Source organism: Tiliqua scincoides, chromosome 3 (assembly GCF_035046505.1).
Source record: "Tiliqua scincoides isolate rTilSci1 chromosome 3, rTilSci1.hap2, whole genome shotgun sequence".
Classification (NCBI taxonomy): Eukaryota; Metazoa; Chordata; class Lepidosauria; order Squamata; family Scincidae; genus Tiliqua; species Tiliqua scincoides.
The window spans coordinates 182,336,628-182,353,159 of record NC_089823.1 but is presented as its reverse complement, the minus strand read 5'-3'; the positions used below and the strand labels follow the sequence as shown (position 1 = coordinate 182,353,159).

General features: G+C 43.6%; 1 protein-coding gene across 1 annotated transcript in view; it reads right to left on the bottom strand.

Moving 5' to 3' along the window:
- LOC136645223 (guanylate cyclase 2G-like) overlaps positions 1–5,856 on the bottom strand; it is a 52,862-nt gene extending 47,006 nt beyond the window's left edge. The window contains exon 1 of the mRNA XM_066621461.1: positions 5,557–5,856. Within this exon, the coding sequence (XP_066477558.1) occupies positions 5,557–5,856 (300 nt within the window). The remainder of the gene's footprint in view (positions 1–5,556) is intronic.
- Positions 5,857–16,532: the final 10,676 nt, after the last annotated feature.

The window sequence follows — 16,532 nt, the reverse complement described above, 5'->3', positions numbered from 1 at the left end:
TGGTTTGAAGCCCACTTTGAAGAGTTGACACCAGTCATTGAGGAAAAGAGGAGAGCTCAAGCAGACAAGACCTGTCCCAGTGAGCGCAACCTGCAGGTCCTCCGAGCTGCTTGCAGCAAAGTCCAGCAGACTGCCAGGAGATGTGCTAACGACTACTGGCTCCAGCTCTGTTTCGAGATACAGATAGCAGCTGACACGGGCAACATCAAGGGGATGTATGATGGTATCAAGCAGACCCTAGGTCCAACACAGAAGAAAACTGTCCCTCTGAAGTCTGCCACAGGCGAGGTCATCCAGGATCGGGTGCAGCAGATGGAACGCTGGGTGCAGCACTACTCTGAGCTATATTCCAGAGAAAATGTAGTCACCGAAGAAGCGCTGAACAACATTGAGTGCCTGCCTTTGCTGGAGGAGCTTGACAGTGAACCAACCTTAGAAGAACTTCACGTGGCCCTGGACTCCCTTGCCTTTGGCAAGGCACCTGGAAAAGACAGCATCCCTGCTGAAGTCCTAAAGTGCTGCAAAGAGATCATCGCTACTGAGCTGCATGAAATCCTCTGTCTCTGCTGGAGAGAAGGTGAAGTACCTCAAGACATGAGGGATGCAAACATCATCACGCTGTACAAGAACAAAGGTGACAGGGGTGACTGCAACAACTACCGTGGCATCTCTCTCCTTAGCGTTGTTGGAAAGTTGTTTGCCCGAGTTGCACTAAAGAGGCTCCAGGTACTTGCAGAGAGCATTTATCCAGAATCACAGTGCAGATTCCGAGTCAGCAGGTCCACTACTGATATGGTATTCTCCCTTAGACAACTGCAGGAGAAATGCAGGGAACAACGACAGCCGCTCTTTATAGCCTTCATAGATCTCACGAAGGCTTTCGACCTGGTCAGCAGGGACGGCCTCTTCAAGATTCTCCCCAAGATCGGATGTCCACCCAGGCTCCTCAGCATCATCAGATCCTTCCACAAGGACATGAAGGGCACTGTTGTCTTCGATGGCTCCACATCAGACCCCTTTGACATCCGAAGCGGCGTGAAGCAGGGCTGTGTTCTTGCACCAACCTTGTTTGGGATTTTCTTCGCTGTCCTGCTGAAGCATGCCTTTGGAACTGCATCAGAAGGCATCTATCTCCGGACCAGATCAGATGGAAAGCTCTTCAACCTCTCCAGACTGAGAGCAAAGTCCAAAGTCCAGCTGAACTGTCTTTGTGACTTCCTCTTTGCCGATGATGCAGCTGTCACTACCTACTCTGCCAAAATCTCCAGCAGCTCATGGACAGTTTTAGCAAGGCCTGCCAAAATTTTGGACTGACGATCAGCCTAAAGAAAACACAGGTCATAGTTCAGGATGTGGACTCACCTCCCTGCATTACAATCTCTGTGCATGAACTGGAGGTTGTCCATGACTTTGTGTACCTTGGCTCAACGATCTCCAACACTCTTTCTCTCGATACTGAGTCAAACAAATGCATCGGTAAAGCAGCTACCACATTTTCCAGACTCACAAAGAGAGTCTGGTCCAACAAGAAGCTGACAGAACATACCAAGATCCAGGTCTACAGAGCTTGCGTCTTGAGTACACTTCTGTACTGCAGCAAGTCATGGACTCTCCGCTCACAGCAGGAGAGGAAACCGAATGCTTTCCACATGCGCTGCCTCCGGCGCATTCTCGGCATCACCTGGCAGGACAAAGTTCCTAACAACACAGTCCTGGAACGTGCTGGAATCCCTAGCATGTATGCACTGCTGAAACAGAGACGCCTGCGTTGGCTCGGTCATGTCATGAGAATGGATGATGGCCGGATCCCAAAGGATCTTCTCTATGGAGAACTTGTGCAAGGAAAGCGCCCTACAGGTAGACCACAGCTGCAATACAAGGACATCTGCAAGAGGGATCTGAAGGCCTTAGGGATGGACCTCAGCAAGTGGGAAACCCTGGCCTCTGAGCGGTCCGCTTGGAGGCAGGCTGTGCAGCTTGGCCTTTCCTAGTTTGAAGAGACACTTTGCCAGCAGTCTGAGGCAAAGAGGCAAAGAAGGAAGGCCCATAGCCAGGGAGACAGACCAGGGACAGACTGCACTTGCTCCCAGTGCGGAAGGGATTGTCACTCCCGGATTGGCCTTTTCAGCCACACTAGACGCTGTGCCAGAACCACCTTTCAGAGCGCGATACCATAGTCTTTCGAGACTGAAGGTTGCCAATACAATGAACTTTTGTGAGTTTGGTATAGCATGATCAAGCTGGACAACATTTAATAGGCTTTAGTGGGTCATAAATATGGAAACAGAGCATAAAGTTAGACTCTACACATGTGAAAAAAGATACTATTTGGAAGAAATCCTGAGAGTAGCTGAAGATTTACATCAGCTACTTACATGTACTTACATTTACATGTACCAATATGCATGCTATAAACAAATGCATCTTGTTGACAACAACTTTGAACAACATATGTTATGTACATATATTTACACTTAGAATATTGCATTAGCACCCTCTTGGGCTTTGTTGTATGCCACCACCCTATATTTCTGCCCTGTAAATGCCTGCAGATTAACCCCCACTCCCTACAAATGCCTATACAAATAAATATTCATGAATGTGCTAATTTTGTTTATTTCAAATGCAAAATTCATGCGCTGTAGAATTTCAAAACTTGGGAAAGCAGAACAATTGTTGGAAAGTAGTGGACAATCACAGCCCATTTTACAGATTGTATATTGCACTGCTAGTGCACTACCACTTTTGCCCCAGTCCTATCATCCACTAGTTTACTTGATGCTGCAGTGCCCACAGAGCAGGCACTGCATGGGGGGGGGCGGGGTTGACGAGGAGACCTGAGAGGAATTGCTTTTTACTTTCAGTATTTGGTTCAGGCTTTGGCTCAAGCAGGTAGGCCTTTGCTGGGTATGGTCCTGGGTATGCTCAGTCTGGTCAACCTCTAATGCCCCCCCCCCAAAGAAAAGCCAGTTCAGGTGGAAGCAATTTTGAGTGAAGAATAAGCAAGAGAAAACTGCTTAACCCTTCCCACCACAGGTGCCTCTTCCACCCTCAGAACCCCCCTCCCACAAATTGCCTGCTCCTGTTAAAAGGAAGGCATTTGGGCTTGGGTTCCAAACATTTGTGACAAAGTTTGTTACAAAGGTTATAAAATAGCCTAGTGCAGTGTTTCTCAAACTGTGAGTCAGGACCCACTAGGTGGGTTGTGAGTCAATTTCAGGTGGGTCCCCTTTTATTTCAATATTTTATTTTTAATATATTAGACTTGATGCTACTGTGGTATGTGACTGCATTTGGGGAAATGTTATAGACCTGTACTTTGAACAAGCTACTCCTTATATGCTTTTAACAATGATGGTCAATGGGACTTACTCTTGGGTAGGTAGGTAGGATTGCAGTTTAGGATTGTTAAAAATTTTCCTGCTTGATGATGTCACTCCCAGTCATGACATCACTTCTGGTGGATCCTGACAGATTCTCATTCTAAAAAGTGGGTCCTGGTGCTAAAAGTGTGAGAACCACTGGCCTAGTGGAAGAGGTGGTTTCTGACATACTGTAGGTCAAGCCTGAAGTGACTGTATCTCTGCTCTTCTTGAATGAACAGAAGCAAAGGAGACACATCACTGTTGATAGTGTTTGTTTCGGGAAGGAGTGGGGAATTGAAAAGCAATGCAAGAGGAAAGTACATAGAAGCAGAAACCACAAAACAACCAGCATGTCTTTCACCAACTCACAGTGCATTCCACGTGACCTAAAGATCTGATTCTGTATTTGTCTGCCACCCCCCCCCCACTTCTGTGTATGTGTGGTTCTTGCTATATAAGACTCTTTTTGTAAGACTCCTGGAGCCCACATTCAAGAATAGGCTATGACTAAAAAAGCTGTGTATTTTGCAGGGTTTTGCTGTGGTTATGTTTGAAAGCTCCAGGATAACTATAGCAATATTGTCAGCAAAGGTCAATCAGTCACTTTGTTTTTAAACCCACACGTCGGATCTAAAATGCAGCAGGTGAAGAAAAAAACACACTCCCTGTCTGATGAACCCAGATCCAGCAGCCATCCAGCTACATAGGAACACAATCACAAGAGCTGCCTTTGACTAGTGGTATCAGATCCAGGTGGAGCATTCCAGTTGTATATTGAAGTTACAATTTTTTTTAAGAGAAAGCTCTTTTTTGACAGTGCACCTCAACCTGTACAACCAATTGCCATGACTAGGAAGGCCAGAAGTATTGCTGAGTTTAAAATTAAAAGGTGAAATCTGGGATAGCACACTGAAAAACTACCAGGCAGAGTGATCAGATTATGGTGCTTGACCATGGTTTCCTAAATAGAAATGGCTTCCAGGTAGGGTAAGCTAGGTTAGGGGCTTACAGCTGGGCCTGGCCATCCTGAAGCATTGATGGTCTGCTGTGGTCACTGCTCCCCACCACCACCAGCCAGAGCCCATGGGGATGCCTGAGGGATGCTTGTCTCCACAATGTCCCCACCATGAGGGATCTGTGGCAGCCATAGATCATTGTCTTCTTCCCCTAGTGCCACTTTACAATTCCCAGGTATCCTGTGAGAGGGGCTGGGGCATCTCAAAATGGTTAAATAGCACCAAGGAAAGAAAGAGAATGCTCTGTGGCTGCCATTTGCTTCCCACAACCTCATGATAAGCCAACCTTGCTGAAATCTGGACCCCTGGTTGACTTACTGGGAGGCAGTGTGAATCAGCAGCAGACGAGACTTTTTCCTAAGTGCTATTTTACAAATCCTGTTGCTTCTCCGCATATCACTTGGAAGGAAGATAGCCTGGGACTGAGGTTCCAATGGTGAGGCTTACCAGCAGCAATGGGGGACATGTGCCAGCCCAGATGCCAGCCCACATTGCAATCTGTCACTATCACAATGGTAGTAAAGCTGAACTATTGACCGTCCACTCCCTGGTAGCTGGTGCACACACATACTTCCCAAAGCATGAGAGAATGCACCATCAGGGAATGTCTTTACAGGTCTTTTGCCCCTGGACCTCAAATGCTGGTGCCTCCATCTCCAGCTGTGGAAGATTAATCAACTGGAGCAATTAATTGGTTCACTGTGTAGTTTACCAATGACTCCTTTTCCAGGCAGTTATTTTTAGCATGATTATTAGCTGAGACGGTTGGACAAATGCAATATTCTGCCCCAAATTCCTTATCCACTGACTGTTAACCTGGCGTTTTTAATCTTTTTGAAGTATTTAATATTGATACTGCATGAAATGTACTATTGCAGTTGGTCTTGTGTCCAGAATTAGCAGTGGTCATGTAACCTGGAGGAGCTGTTGCTAGCAGTAGAGTCCCTGTTCTGTGTGCAGAAGATCCCATGGACAATCCCTAGTATCCGGGGTGGGGAAAGCTGCTGGTTTAGATGGACTCTTGGCTGAGCATCATCATGTGTCCAAAAAACTTGAGCACAGTCATTAGTCAAAACATCAAACACAAAGAAATATAAATGGGTGCAAATTAAGTGAAAGTCATAAGGATAAAAGTTAGAATAGTCAGGGAAAAGTGAGAAATTGGTATACTCTACCTCTGCAGCTTCTGAGCAAACAGGTCCAAACAAAGCCGAGATGTGCTCTTTTTGAAATTGGTAGAGGAATGCATGAAGAGACTTCTTGGCCTCGCAGCCACAGTCTGCATAAACAAAACCCAAGCTGTAATTGCCAAGGTAAGATGGATCTGCATTGACTTTATCAATGGCAATCTGGAGAGCTGCAGTTAGCCTTTGTGCACTCAGGGGATGAGAAATATTCCAAGGAGCCTGAAAGGCTACAGTGAGCTTGGATCTTTCAGGACCAACAATTGTATTAGTGGTATAGACTGCGACCATGAATGAGAGCACTGAACCACAGTAAATGGGAAAGAAATTCTGTAGGCTTCTGTACTGCTGCATTGCTCCACAAAATAAGCTGTCTTTTGATGAGGAAATTCTTCATTATTGCTTGCTCTGTGCTACTTATGCTACGGCTTTAATGACAGCATCAACACCTTTGCCCATAGCACGACATTCATTAAACACTACTTATTAACAGAATGCTTGATCAGCAAAGTAGCTTTCCAATTAACCATTCAGTAGCACTCCCATCATGTGATAAGTAATACACCATAGGTCTGCATAGATCTTTGATCAAAATCATGACTTATGAGTTAGTGGAACTGGCAACATGTGTTCAAGGGAGCAAAAGGACATTTTGACTCTTTTCTTCCCCTTTAGAAATGAGTGTCTACAAAATGTCTGTGGCAACATTTCAGCATCTGGCAACACACTGTGCTGTTATGACACATGAAATCCAGAAGGGAGCAATTATTACCTTGCCAAAAACAACCTGAAGAATTGAATGCAGACTACAGTAACATCCCCTGCAGTGGGTGACTAACCACTGGTGAAATATGTCCATAAAGCATACTGGGTGCCACTTGATTTCAAGTATTATAGCAGCATAGAACATGGGTTGTTGTTTTTAAATAGATGCCATAGCTCTGCTATGCCATTTCTTGTATGTCTGTTCACGTAAGTACTTATTTGAAATTGGATGTTGATGGTTTTCATGTTGTTGCGGATACGTATTTAAGAAACAAACATGTGTTATTCTAAAATGCAAGTGTCAATAAAATTGACACACACACACAATTTCACCTCCTTCTCTGAAGGGGCATGATTGCTTGAGCAATGACCTGCTCCACACAAGCTTTTGTTACAGCTTTGATATGTTAGTTAAGCATATCCGGTCCACCCAACTCATACAACCAGTGGTGCATGAATGGCAGGCCGGGGCCATGGGCTCCGGGTGCCAAGCTTCAGGGGGGTGACAAAGGCCTCCTCTCAATTTTTAAAATCTTGGTATTTCTGAATAATACCATCATGTTATATATCAATCAATGGCATAATTTCATGCAGAATGCAGTGAAATAAACCATGGTGAAATATCTCTATTTTATCAAAGTTGTAGCCAAAAAACCAGAAAAGGAAAACACAACTGCCTTATGCAGCAAAAAATGGATTACACTGGGAATCCTGTAACATAAGATGTATACTGTAACAAAAAGTAGATTACACTGGGATTGCCACTGGGAGTAAATAGCTTGTTACAAGCATTCCAGAAAACCAAATGCATTCTTCATAAATGTATGTATGTTTTGCCTTTCTTATATATTAGAACAAAACGGCTTTTGTATGTATGATAGACCACAAACCCACTGCATATTTTCTTGATGGGCATTCCTTCCCTGTTTTGTCTGGGTTATAATCTCTTTTGTTCACTGCATATGTGAAACATATTATATATAAATTCAGTAAAAGAAAATGTTCACTGTCCGTGCTTCTTCTCTGGCCAATTTCATACCATGTCTATTACTGAAAATAATTTTGTCACGGGGGAGTGCCAAAAATTTATGGGCCCCATGTGCCAAGTGAACTTCCTATGCAACTATATAAAACTGTGATGATTTCCACTAACCAATCCATGGTAGACTTCCTAGATGCAGTCCCAAAGCAAATCAAACAGTTCTATGGAAGAATGTTGTACCCAGACCCAAGCAATGTGTACTGTGGTTGAATTGAGGCTTTCCACATTGTTAGTTTAACAGTAAAAGATCTAAAATGGCAGGATAAAAGCTCTCCTGACTGTATTTAGATACCCCCTTGAATGCTTTAGTATGAGCACTGCCAACAAAAGAGAGTGTTGCTTTTTTTTGAAGAGACATTATGTACTGAAAAATTATCAAGGCTATTAAAGAAAAGTCTAAGTCTCTGCCTTAGTGGACTTGGACCTTGGGACTATTCAGTTATTACAAAAGCTTGGGTTCAAAGGGAAGAATTCTGATATGTAATATTCAGACATAGAGTGTTGAAAGAGCACTTAGAATGTTTCTGACTCATCATATTGTTACTTATGTTACTTATGTTTCCAAATGCAAATATGATAATTCAGAGAGCTGCACAATAATTGAAGTCTGAATTTTCCCCATTAGTTACAGATTGTAATTATCACAATAAACATATGTTCCAGTACGATACTGATATCTGCTAGGGCAGTGTTTCTCAACCAGTGGTACGGAGACCACTAGCGGTGCTTGAGGTGGTGTCTAGTGGCACTTTCTGGGCCCTTGGACACCTGCAGTCTGGCAGCCTGGAATGTGAAATAACAAACAGCAGTAGAAGGCTCAGCTTGGCGGGCAGAGCTTGAAAGCATGCTTTTCCATGCTCGAAAAAGCCCTCCTGTCCACCTTGAGCTTCTTACTGGTGTTGATCATGTCACGTCTGGCCTCCCAACCCAGAAGTAACTGGTGATGATGCCATCGCCAGTTACTTCCAGTGGTACTTCGAATTGGTGACCATGTGAAGAGGTACAGTGAAGGACAAATGTTGAGAAACACTGTGCTAGAGTCAATTTTGTAATGTGTGAACACCAGCCAGGGTGGCAATTGGATGGCAGCTCACTTTTTAAGGCTAGTGCAATGTGACACTGATAGAATGAGGGTCAACCGTAACAATACCCAGAACATATAATGTGGCCCAGTGTGTTTTTATTTTATTTTTTACCAAAATTGAGTACAGGGGTCCCGCAGAAAGTACAAGGTTTTAGTTTTTAACTTTCTCCATGGCTTCAGGACTAAATTCAGGGTGTTGATTATTAAAGTTTTTAACCATATGGAAGCAGGATATCCAAGGACCATACAAATCTGCTTGCCTTCTCCAGCCATCATGTGAGGCCCTGTTTCTTGTTTTTCCACATTCAGAAGTTTGGTTGGCAAGGCCACTGAACCTGGCCTATTGAGTCACAGCCCCAAGTTGTCAAGCTTTCTGCTTATGCAGGAATGTTTGCCCCTTCTCTGTTGAGTTTCTCTGATGAGTTTGTATTCTGTTGTTAATTTGTTTCTGTATTTTAATTATATTGGATTATTTTTAATCATTTAATTATGAGATTTAAAATTGTTGTGAGCTGCCATTGAGGCACTTTCGGGGGGGGGGGCTAAAAGGTGGGGCATATGTTCCCAAATAATGAAACAGGTGACAAAGGAAGAAAGAGTCAAGGGCTTTCAGACTCAAGATATAGAGTAGAAGATGGTACAGAGCTAGATTGTCAAGTAGATATACGGCTACAGGATAACAGGACAAATTCCTTAATTTCTGGGTTACCTCTTTGAAAACTTCTTTTATATACCTCACTATAAGTTTTTCTAACAAAGGTGTAGGAAGGGACAGGTGTACCTGTTCCCTTGCATTGTAATTAATCTGGTTCGTCAGTATTCTCAAGCAGAACTGAGCATCATTCCCTATCATAGACTTTGATGTTATATTTCATATTACATTTCATTTCATATTGCAACATGCTCATTTCATGCTCATTTCATATTGCAGCATGGGACAAGTTGTTGCTACATTGCTTTAATTTGGCTGTTTTTGCATATCTTTCTTCACTTTCTGAAAAAAAAAGATAACTTGCTAACTACCACCAGCCTATGGACGACAGTGCAGGTTCTTGAATGTCTACATAGGTTTTTTATTGCCTATTCCTAAGTTCTACAGCAAACATTATTAAGGGGAGGGGAAAGGAGGGATATAATCATAATCTTTTATTAATTAATTTAATAAATTATTTCACCTTTCTCCCTTTAGGTCTCCAGGTAGCTTACAATACGATAAAAACAAGCCCATACAAAACATCATGAAAAACCACAACAGCAATTAAAACAAACTCCAAGGCATGAGCAACAAGGCATCAGAGAGTGTAACAAATTATTAAAACTAAAAAACCTGTTAATTAAAAACATTAAAAAATTTGAACAATTTCCAAAATATTTATTTAATTTTCTCCATATTTTTATACTGTCCTTCCTCCAAGGAGCTCAGGGGTTGTAGCTGTGTCTCCTCCTCCCAAATAGGGGATCCCAAATAAGAAACAGAATTGACATAATTTTAGGGGATTTCAGCAGGAGGCGGGGTTGGAACCCAACAGTTATGCCAGATGCCAACCCCATTCCCCAAGCAGCGCGGAGCGGTTTCAAGCCACTCCGCTCTCCTCAGACTTGCGCCAACTTAGGAGGTGGCACAAGTCTGAGGAGACCCATAGGGGCTGCAGTGGCTTACCCAGGGGTAAGGGGAAGAGTTCCCCCTTACCTTCTGTTGAGCTACTATGGTGCCCTATCTTGCGCTGGTTACAATGCAAGCCTCCTGGCTTGCCTGTTCCAGCACAAGATAGGATTGCGCTCTTAGACATGTGGATGATAGACTTACAGCCCAATCCTAACCTGTGCTGGCATAGGCAGGCCAATAGGCCTGTGCTGTATCCAACATGTTAGGATGCCGATGTGCGCAACTCAGAGTAAGGGGATGCATGTCCCCTAATCTGGAGTAATGCCCCAGCTACCTCAATGGAGCTACTCAGATCTGCACCAGCTAAATCACTGGCACAGATTCAAGCAGCCCAGTGTAATGCCAGTCTGCTCAGGATCGGGGTTAGGATCTGGCCTAGGTCCTGGAGGCTGGTCCCACCCCTTTCCCAGGCCTGGCCCACCAACTGGCCTGCTCTCCACCTGCCCGGTCTCCCCCAGCCCTGAAATGCCCCAATTCCAGCATCTACCCACCCTCCGGAAACCCCCACTCCAGGGTGACCAGTTGTCCTCTTTTTCCAGGACATGCCCAATTTTTTAGCTTTGTGTCCTGGAAAAGAACTTAAATGTCCTCCTTTTCCCTGCAAGCAGGCAGTGCCCTCTTGTAGTTAATAAATTATATTAAATAAATTATGTTTAAAATTTAATAATAAGTAATATAGTGTTTAAATGAATCATGTGAAAACAATATACAATTAGCTTTTATTTTGTCCTATATTTTTCTTGGATGTCATCCATTTTGGAGTGCCTTGTCCTTTTTTTGCAGTTATGACATCTGGTTACACTGCCTGCAATGGCCTCTTCAAGCTGGCATGGAGGCTGGATCTGGCCTCCATGGGGCAGCACACATCCTTGTGCCAGTCCAGCCAACTCCTGAGAAGGGGCAAACATAACTTATAGGATGTTGGTGACACTCCCAGGCCAGTGCAAAGGACTTGTGCCAGCCAAAGAGCACATCTGGATTATGCTCCTAGAGCGCAATCCTAACTTGCACTAGACACAGCCAGGCTGAGTTGCCTGTGCTGTATCCAGCACAAGTCAGGTGCTGGCTAGGGGTCACTTCAGGATAAAGTGATATCCAAGCAGCCTGTGTAAGGCCCAAGGGTAGGATTTGGCCTGTACCTAAGCAGCTGATCCCACTGTGAAGAGATTGGGCCACTCCAGCTCTGTTTGTAGCTTGCCCATGCAAGCCCCTGGGTTCTTCTGAGCCATCCCATCCCATCCCATCCCACCTTTGAACACACACTCACCAGAATCCAAGCAAAAAGTTCTTTATTGTAACTGAGGTTAATAACTTAAGCAACTGCCACCCAATACCATGGGCTCTTCAAGGGCAGCTGAGATGTCAGTACATACATAGTAAGGAAAATAACAAATCTCACTAATTCTACTCTATTACATGCCTGTATACACTTACATGATCCTTTCCTTCCAGATGTTCAGAGACACAGAATCTCCCCTTGCTATTCCCAAAGAGGACCCAGAGAACAGGCTTGGCACAACTTTATTTTCCCATCCACCAATCAACATTTTACAATGTTGCTGAGTCATACTCATCCCACTTATCTAATTAACCAATCAGATCTTGGGTCTGCTTTTCCCCTTGATCCAATCAGAACCCCTGTACGTACTTCTCTTCCATGGTGGGATCCCATCAATTGCACCTGTGTGTTATCTCTGGGTCCTGATGCTACCCTTCTCCTTCCCAAGGCCATCTGGTCTTCTGAATTTCTTCTACTTTCCACTTCAAAGTTAACTCTTCGTCCCCCTTCCTGCTGCTTCACACCTTTTCCACTCCATCATTCTGCCTAACTATGCAGTTCTAACTTCAAAGGCATAGCTTCCTTAGCCATGTTGTTAAGTTAAGTACTCTATGTTAAGTACTCTCCCTCAGTTACCTGTCCTATCACCCTCTTATATATTAAATGATCCCTTATTATTCCCCTTAAAACCCCCTACACCTCCTTCACACCCACCCCCCTCCTGGGCTCAATCTGCCTCCTCCCTGCCTTCCTTCTGCCCGCCAGCCACCCTCTCCCATCTCCCTGTACAGGCCTGCCCCAGCTGGTGCAAACTTACCCTGTCTGGGACTGGATCTGGCTTTGGGATCTGGTGCAGGCCTCCATGCTGGGCCAGTCAACTCCCAATTATTCATGAATGTGTTTTCCACTGGCAGTGAGACCTAATAGACATGGGCCATAAGTGCATGGATCTTTGTCAGTCAGGATTCTAGGATGATTTTGGGGCTGGAACTGCCTGAAGTATTTTTGGTGACCTATTTTGAGAGCTAGACGGGGGAGTAAGACCCTATTGGTTCTGCTGGACCTCTCAATGTCCTTTGATACCATTGACCATTGTATCCTTTTGGCTTGCCATTTTCCCCAGTATTATAATGTTCCACTGAAAGGAGGACTAAAAGATGTGATGTTTTCCAAAGCCCGTGTTGTTCCTGTTGCAAATGAAGCATGCCATGATGACTTTGGCTGAAACATGTTATGTGCTGCATGTGCTGAATTCAGCATGTGCTGAATGCTGATGTGCTTGCTTATTTTTTTATAGCAGAATTGCAGCTGGATTGGTTTCCCCCAATGGATCAGGGCCATTGGGATGGGGGCTTTAACCCTTTCCTCCTGCCATGGTCCTGATCTGGATTCACCCCATCACCACCTGCAGTTGCAATTTGCCTTGGAAGGGAGCACTGTCTGTCTAACCTGTTTGCTAAATGGACATTTCACACCAGCTCAGATTACTGTAACTATTTGATCAGGTAAGTCCTACCTTTGAACAGATCACAAAGCAGGTTCAAAGATTGCCCTGGTGTATTGCTATCAGTTTATTAAAGTTGCTCAAATGAGGATGCAAGATAAAAGCCCCAGCAAAAGAACTGGTTGTGAAATAAGCAGACTTTAAACCTCAGTTTGGGACTGAGGGAGACAGACGAATATTGCTTTCGGTGTAACAGGACGAAGGTGAGTCTTGTGATGAACTCTCAATTAAAATGGAATGATGACCATTCCACATAGCTCACTTTTTGCTTTTTCAAGGTTATGGAAGAAACAAAGTAGCTGGATAAACATTGGGTGGTAGCTGCTTCATTGTTGGTAGTATATCTAGATTTAAAATGAAAATTAGTGTTAATCTCTTAAGAAAGATGCAAGGCGGTCTGGTCATGGTGATTCCAGTAAGAGATCTAACAAACTAACTAGTTTGAGATCTAACAAACAAATCTGTAAATCTTTTTTTAAAAGGACTCTGGAGGCACTATAACCAAAAATTAATTTCTGTATGATGGTTTTATCCATTTGCCACAAAAAAATAATGTGGCATCTTGTTGCAAAATTTCTCTATAAATCTATTTGTGTCTAAGGTGCCCCATGACTCTTTTCTGTGTTGCTATAAGAGACTAGCCCCCTGCTATTATCCATTTGAACACCTAAGCTTCTATCTGCTTTGCGAATCAATCTTAACAGAAAAGCAGAATATAAATTGGGTTGTGATCCTCTGCATACTTGCCTGTGAGGAAAATTTCACTGAATTCAGTAAGACTTACTTATATGGAATGTATAGGATTGTGCTATTAATTACTTAACCAATTACTTAACAGCCCAGTTCTATCCACACTTTCCTGGGAGTAAGCCCCACTGACCTAATGGGTCTTGCTTCTGAGTAGACATGCATAGGATTGGGCTGTAAGCAATTAAAGATCCTATTTTGTCCCTTTCTCTAAGTACAGGTAAATTCACTCTTTATGTAGTTCTGCCTGCAGTCTAATCTCAATTATATTACTGTAAACCATTTGGCACATCAAATATTGAAACAGAGCTACACATGGGAATCACAAATATTTGAATATGATGCTAATGCATGCAAAGGTGTGTGCGCATTTGTCAAGCTAAATGATGCCAAATGTCAATAATATGTTGTAGGTAAAAGGCTGATTGGCTTGCAGATCACATCTATGACCAGTTACAGTGGAATATACTATATAGCATGTGGCACCTCTTTGATGTTGCACGGGAAATAACCTTCAGGTGATATTGAAATTGTTGCACCCTCTGGGTTCTCGGCCCAGCTTTTGAGGTACACAATAGCACTGTGAACTGCGTAGATATCACCATGGAGTTAGTTTAAAGGAACAATGAACATCTATCCTACACAAATTAAAAGAGAGGCGGGGTGTATAGTACTAAACAGAAAATGGAGGTAATGGAGTGTTCCCTCCACTATGAATGACTTGCTCCTATGACTCTTCCAGTAGCTTCTACTGAACTAATGGTAGCTGCCTTCAGTTAAATCTCTATCCACACAAATGCTAAAAGAGAACGGTTGGTCAGAGATTGTACAGGGACATGGCTTTCTCAAGCAGTTATTACAAAAAAAAAGGGTATGGAGCCAGCATTTGAGCATGCAAAAGGTGATCTGGGGAGGACCCAGTGAAGATAAGCCAGCTTCTCCTATTATCCTGGGCAGGGACAAGTGACTGTATGTCTGTGCTGTGTAAGTACACAGCTTACTGTGTACATGAACATGATGCGCTCATGTTCTCATGTACATCTCAATCCAGAATGTACTCCAATGTACTCATTCATATACATCTTAATCCTGAAGACATTAGAGAGCTGCCTCATTTTCCTTCCTCTTGCCATGAGGGTGATATTTGGTCTCATTAACAATGGCATTTAGCAAATTCTGATCAGCTGCACAGTAGCATGGTAGCATATCCTTCAGAATGAGTCTAGGATCAGGCAGTGAGGGAAGAGACAAAATGACAGCAAGCTGAAGCAACAAAGGTCATTGGGGCTGAAAAGTTTGTGGCAAGCCATATAACAGGTTAATTATAACTATGTTTGGGGGCTTTCAGAAGCATTTTTCACTCCACCCTCCATTCACCCTTCCAGTTTTTTCTGAGTTGATACTTCTCCCCTATTTAAATCCATCTATAAAGGCGAAGCACAGAATGTAACACAGAGGCAAGGAAATAAATAGGCTGTGTTCTAGGAAAGCATTTCATTAGTTCTGTCTCTGGTATGAAAATACCTTTCCTTGTATCTCTTGAACACATACCTGAAGAATCCTACATGGAGGAGGCTTCCCAGAGCATCTCTCTGGCAGTACAGAACTTGGAGCTGGAATTCCCACAGCTGTTCTCAAAAGCTTGTGCCATACATAGTATCGATGAGATCAAATTGTTTGAAAGAAAGAGAGAAATTGAACTGCTGAGCAGCAGCTTGGGGAAAAAATGCACAACTTTCTTACACAGCTAGATTCTCTTTGATTTGTTATCTGGGATCCAAGGGTGAATATGTTGAGAAGTATTGGGTTTGTCTCCTCTTGGGGCCTTAAAAGATATTGGTGCCTTGAGCAGGTACATGACAGGTGGTAATCAACAGGTAAGACTTTCTCAATTACTGCAGCTTCATGCAGGAAAAAAGGGTTGCCTGTTATTTGACCATAAAAAACAACAATGGCTTCTTCCTGTGAAAAGGTAATAACCCTAACCTTTGTTTTAGGGGACAATCAGGCATACCATTAAGCAGCATGTGTTTCTTTCACAGCCCAGTCCTATCTGCACTTTCCTGGGAGTAAGCCCCATTGACTCTAATAGGACTTACTTCTGAGTAGACAAGTTTAGGATTGGGCTGTAACTCATTAAATGCACCCAAAGCTTAGGATAGCCAACAGTTTTCTTGACCAGCAGACCTGACAGGCAAACATTTAATAGGTGTTGTTGTTCCCCCCCCCCCCCCCCCCGGACAGAAATGCTGGGGGGCAGATGGCAGCTTAGTGGTAGAGCCACCCCCAGTTTCATTCACTGACATCTCCCGGTAGGAAAGACCCCTGCCTGAAATCCTGAAGAGCTGTTGCCATTCAGTCTACTTAATGCTAAGCTAGAAGGACCAATGGTACGACTCTGGGCAAGGCAGCTTATGGTCATATCACAGTCCTATGCACAGTTGCCTGGGTGTAAGTCCCATTGCAAACAGTGATGTAACTTCTGAGTAAACATACATAGGCATGCTGCCAATCTAGGCACATGCAAGCCCTATAGTGACATTTAGAGGGACTTAAGTGCATTCAGGATTGTTCTGCATCTGTGGTATTTCTCTGTTGCAACACTGGATGTCGTAATAGTGCTTTAAAGGAGTAACATTTTAGGGATAAAGGTCTTGAAGTGTACATGGAAAGGCTTGACCTTTGAAACGTTCATGTATTTTTTTACAACTTCTCACCTAAATGTGGCCACCCGCCCACTTCCTTCCCCTCTTGCTACATTTGCTAGAATGACTTACAACTGACTCCTGTGCACATTTACTGAGGGTTGACTTCCAAGTAAACTTGTCTGCTACTGCAGCCTTGACAACTATTAGTCACTTCCTGTCAGAGAGACCTGCC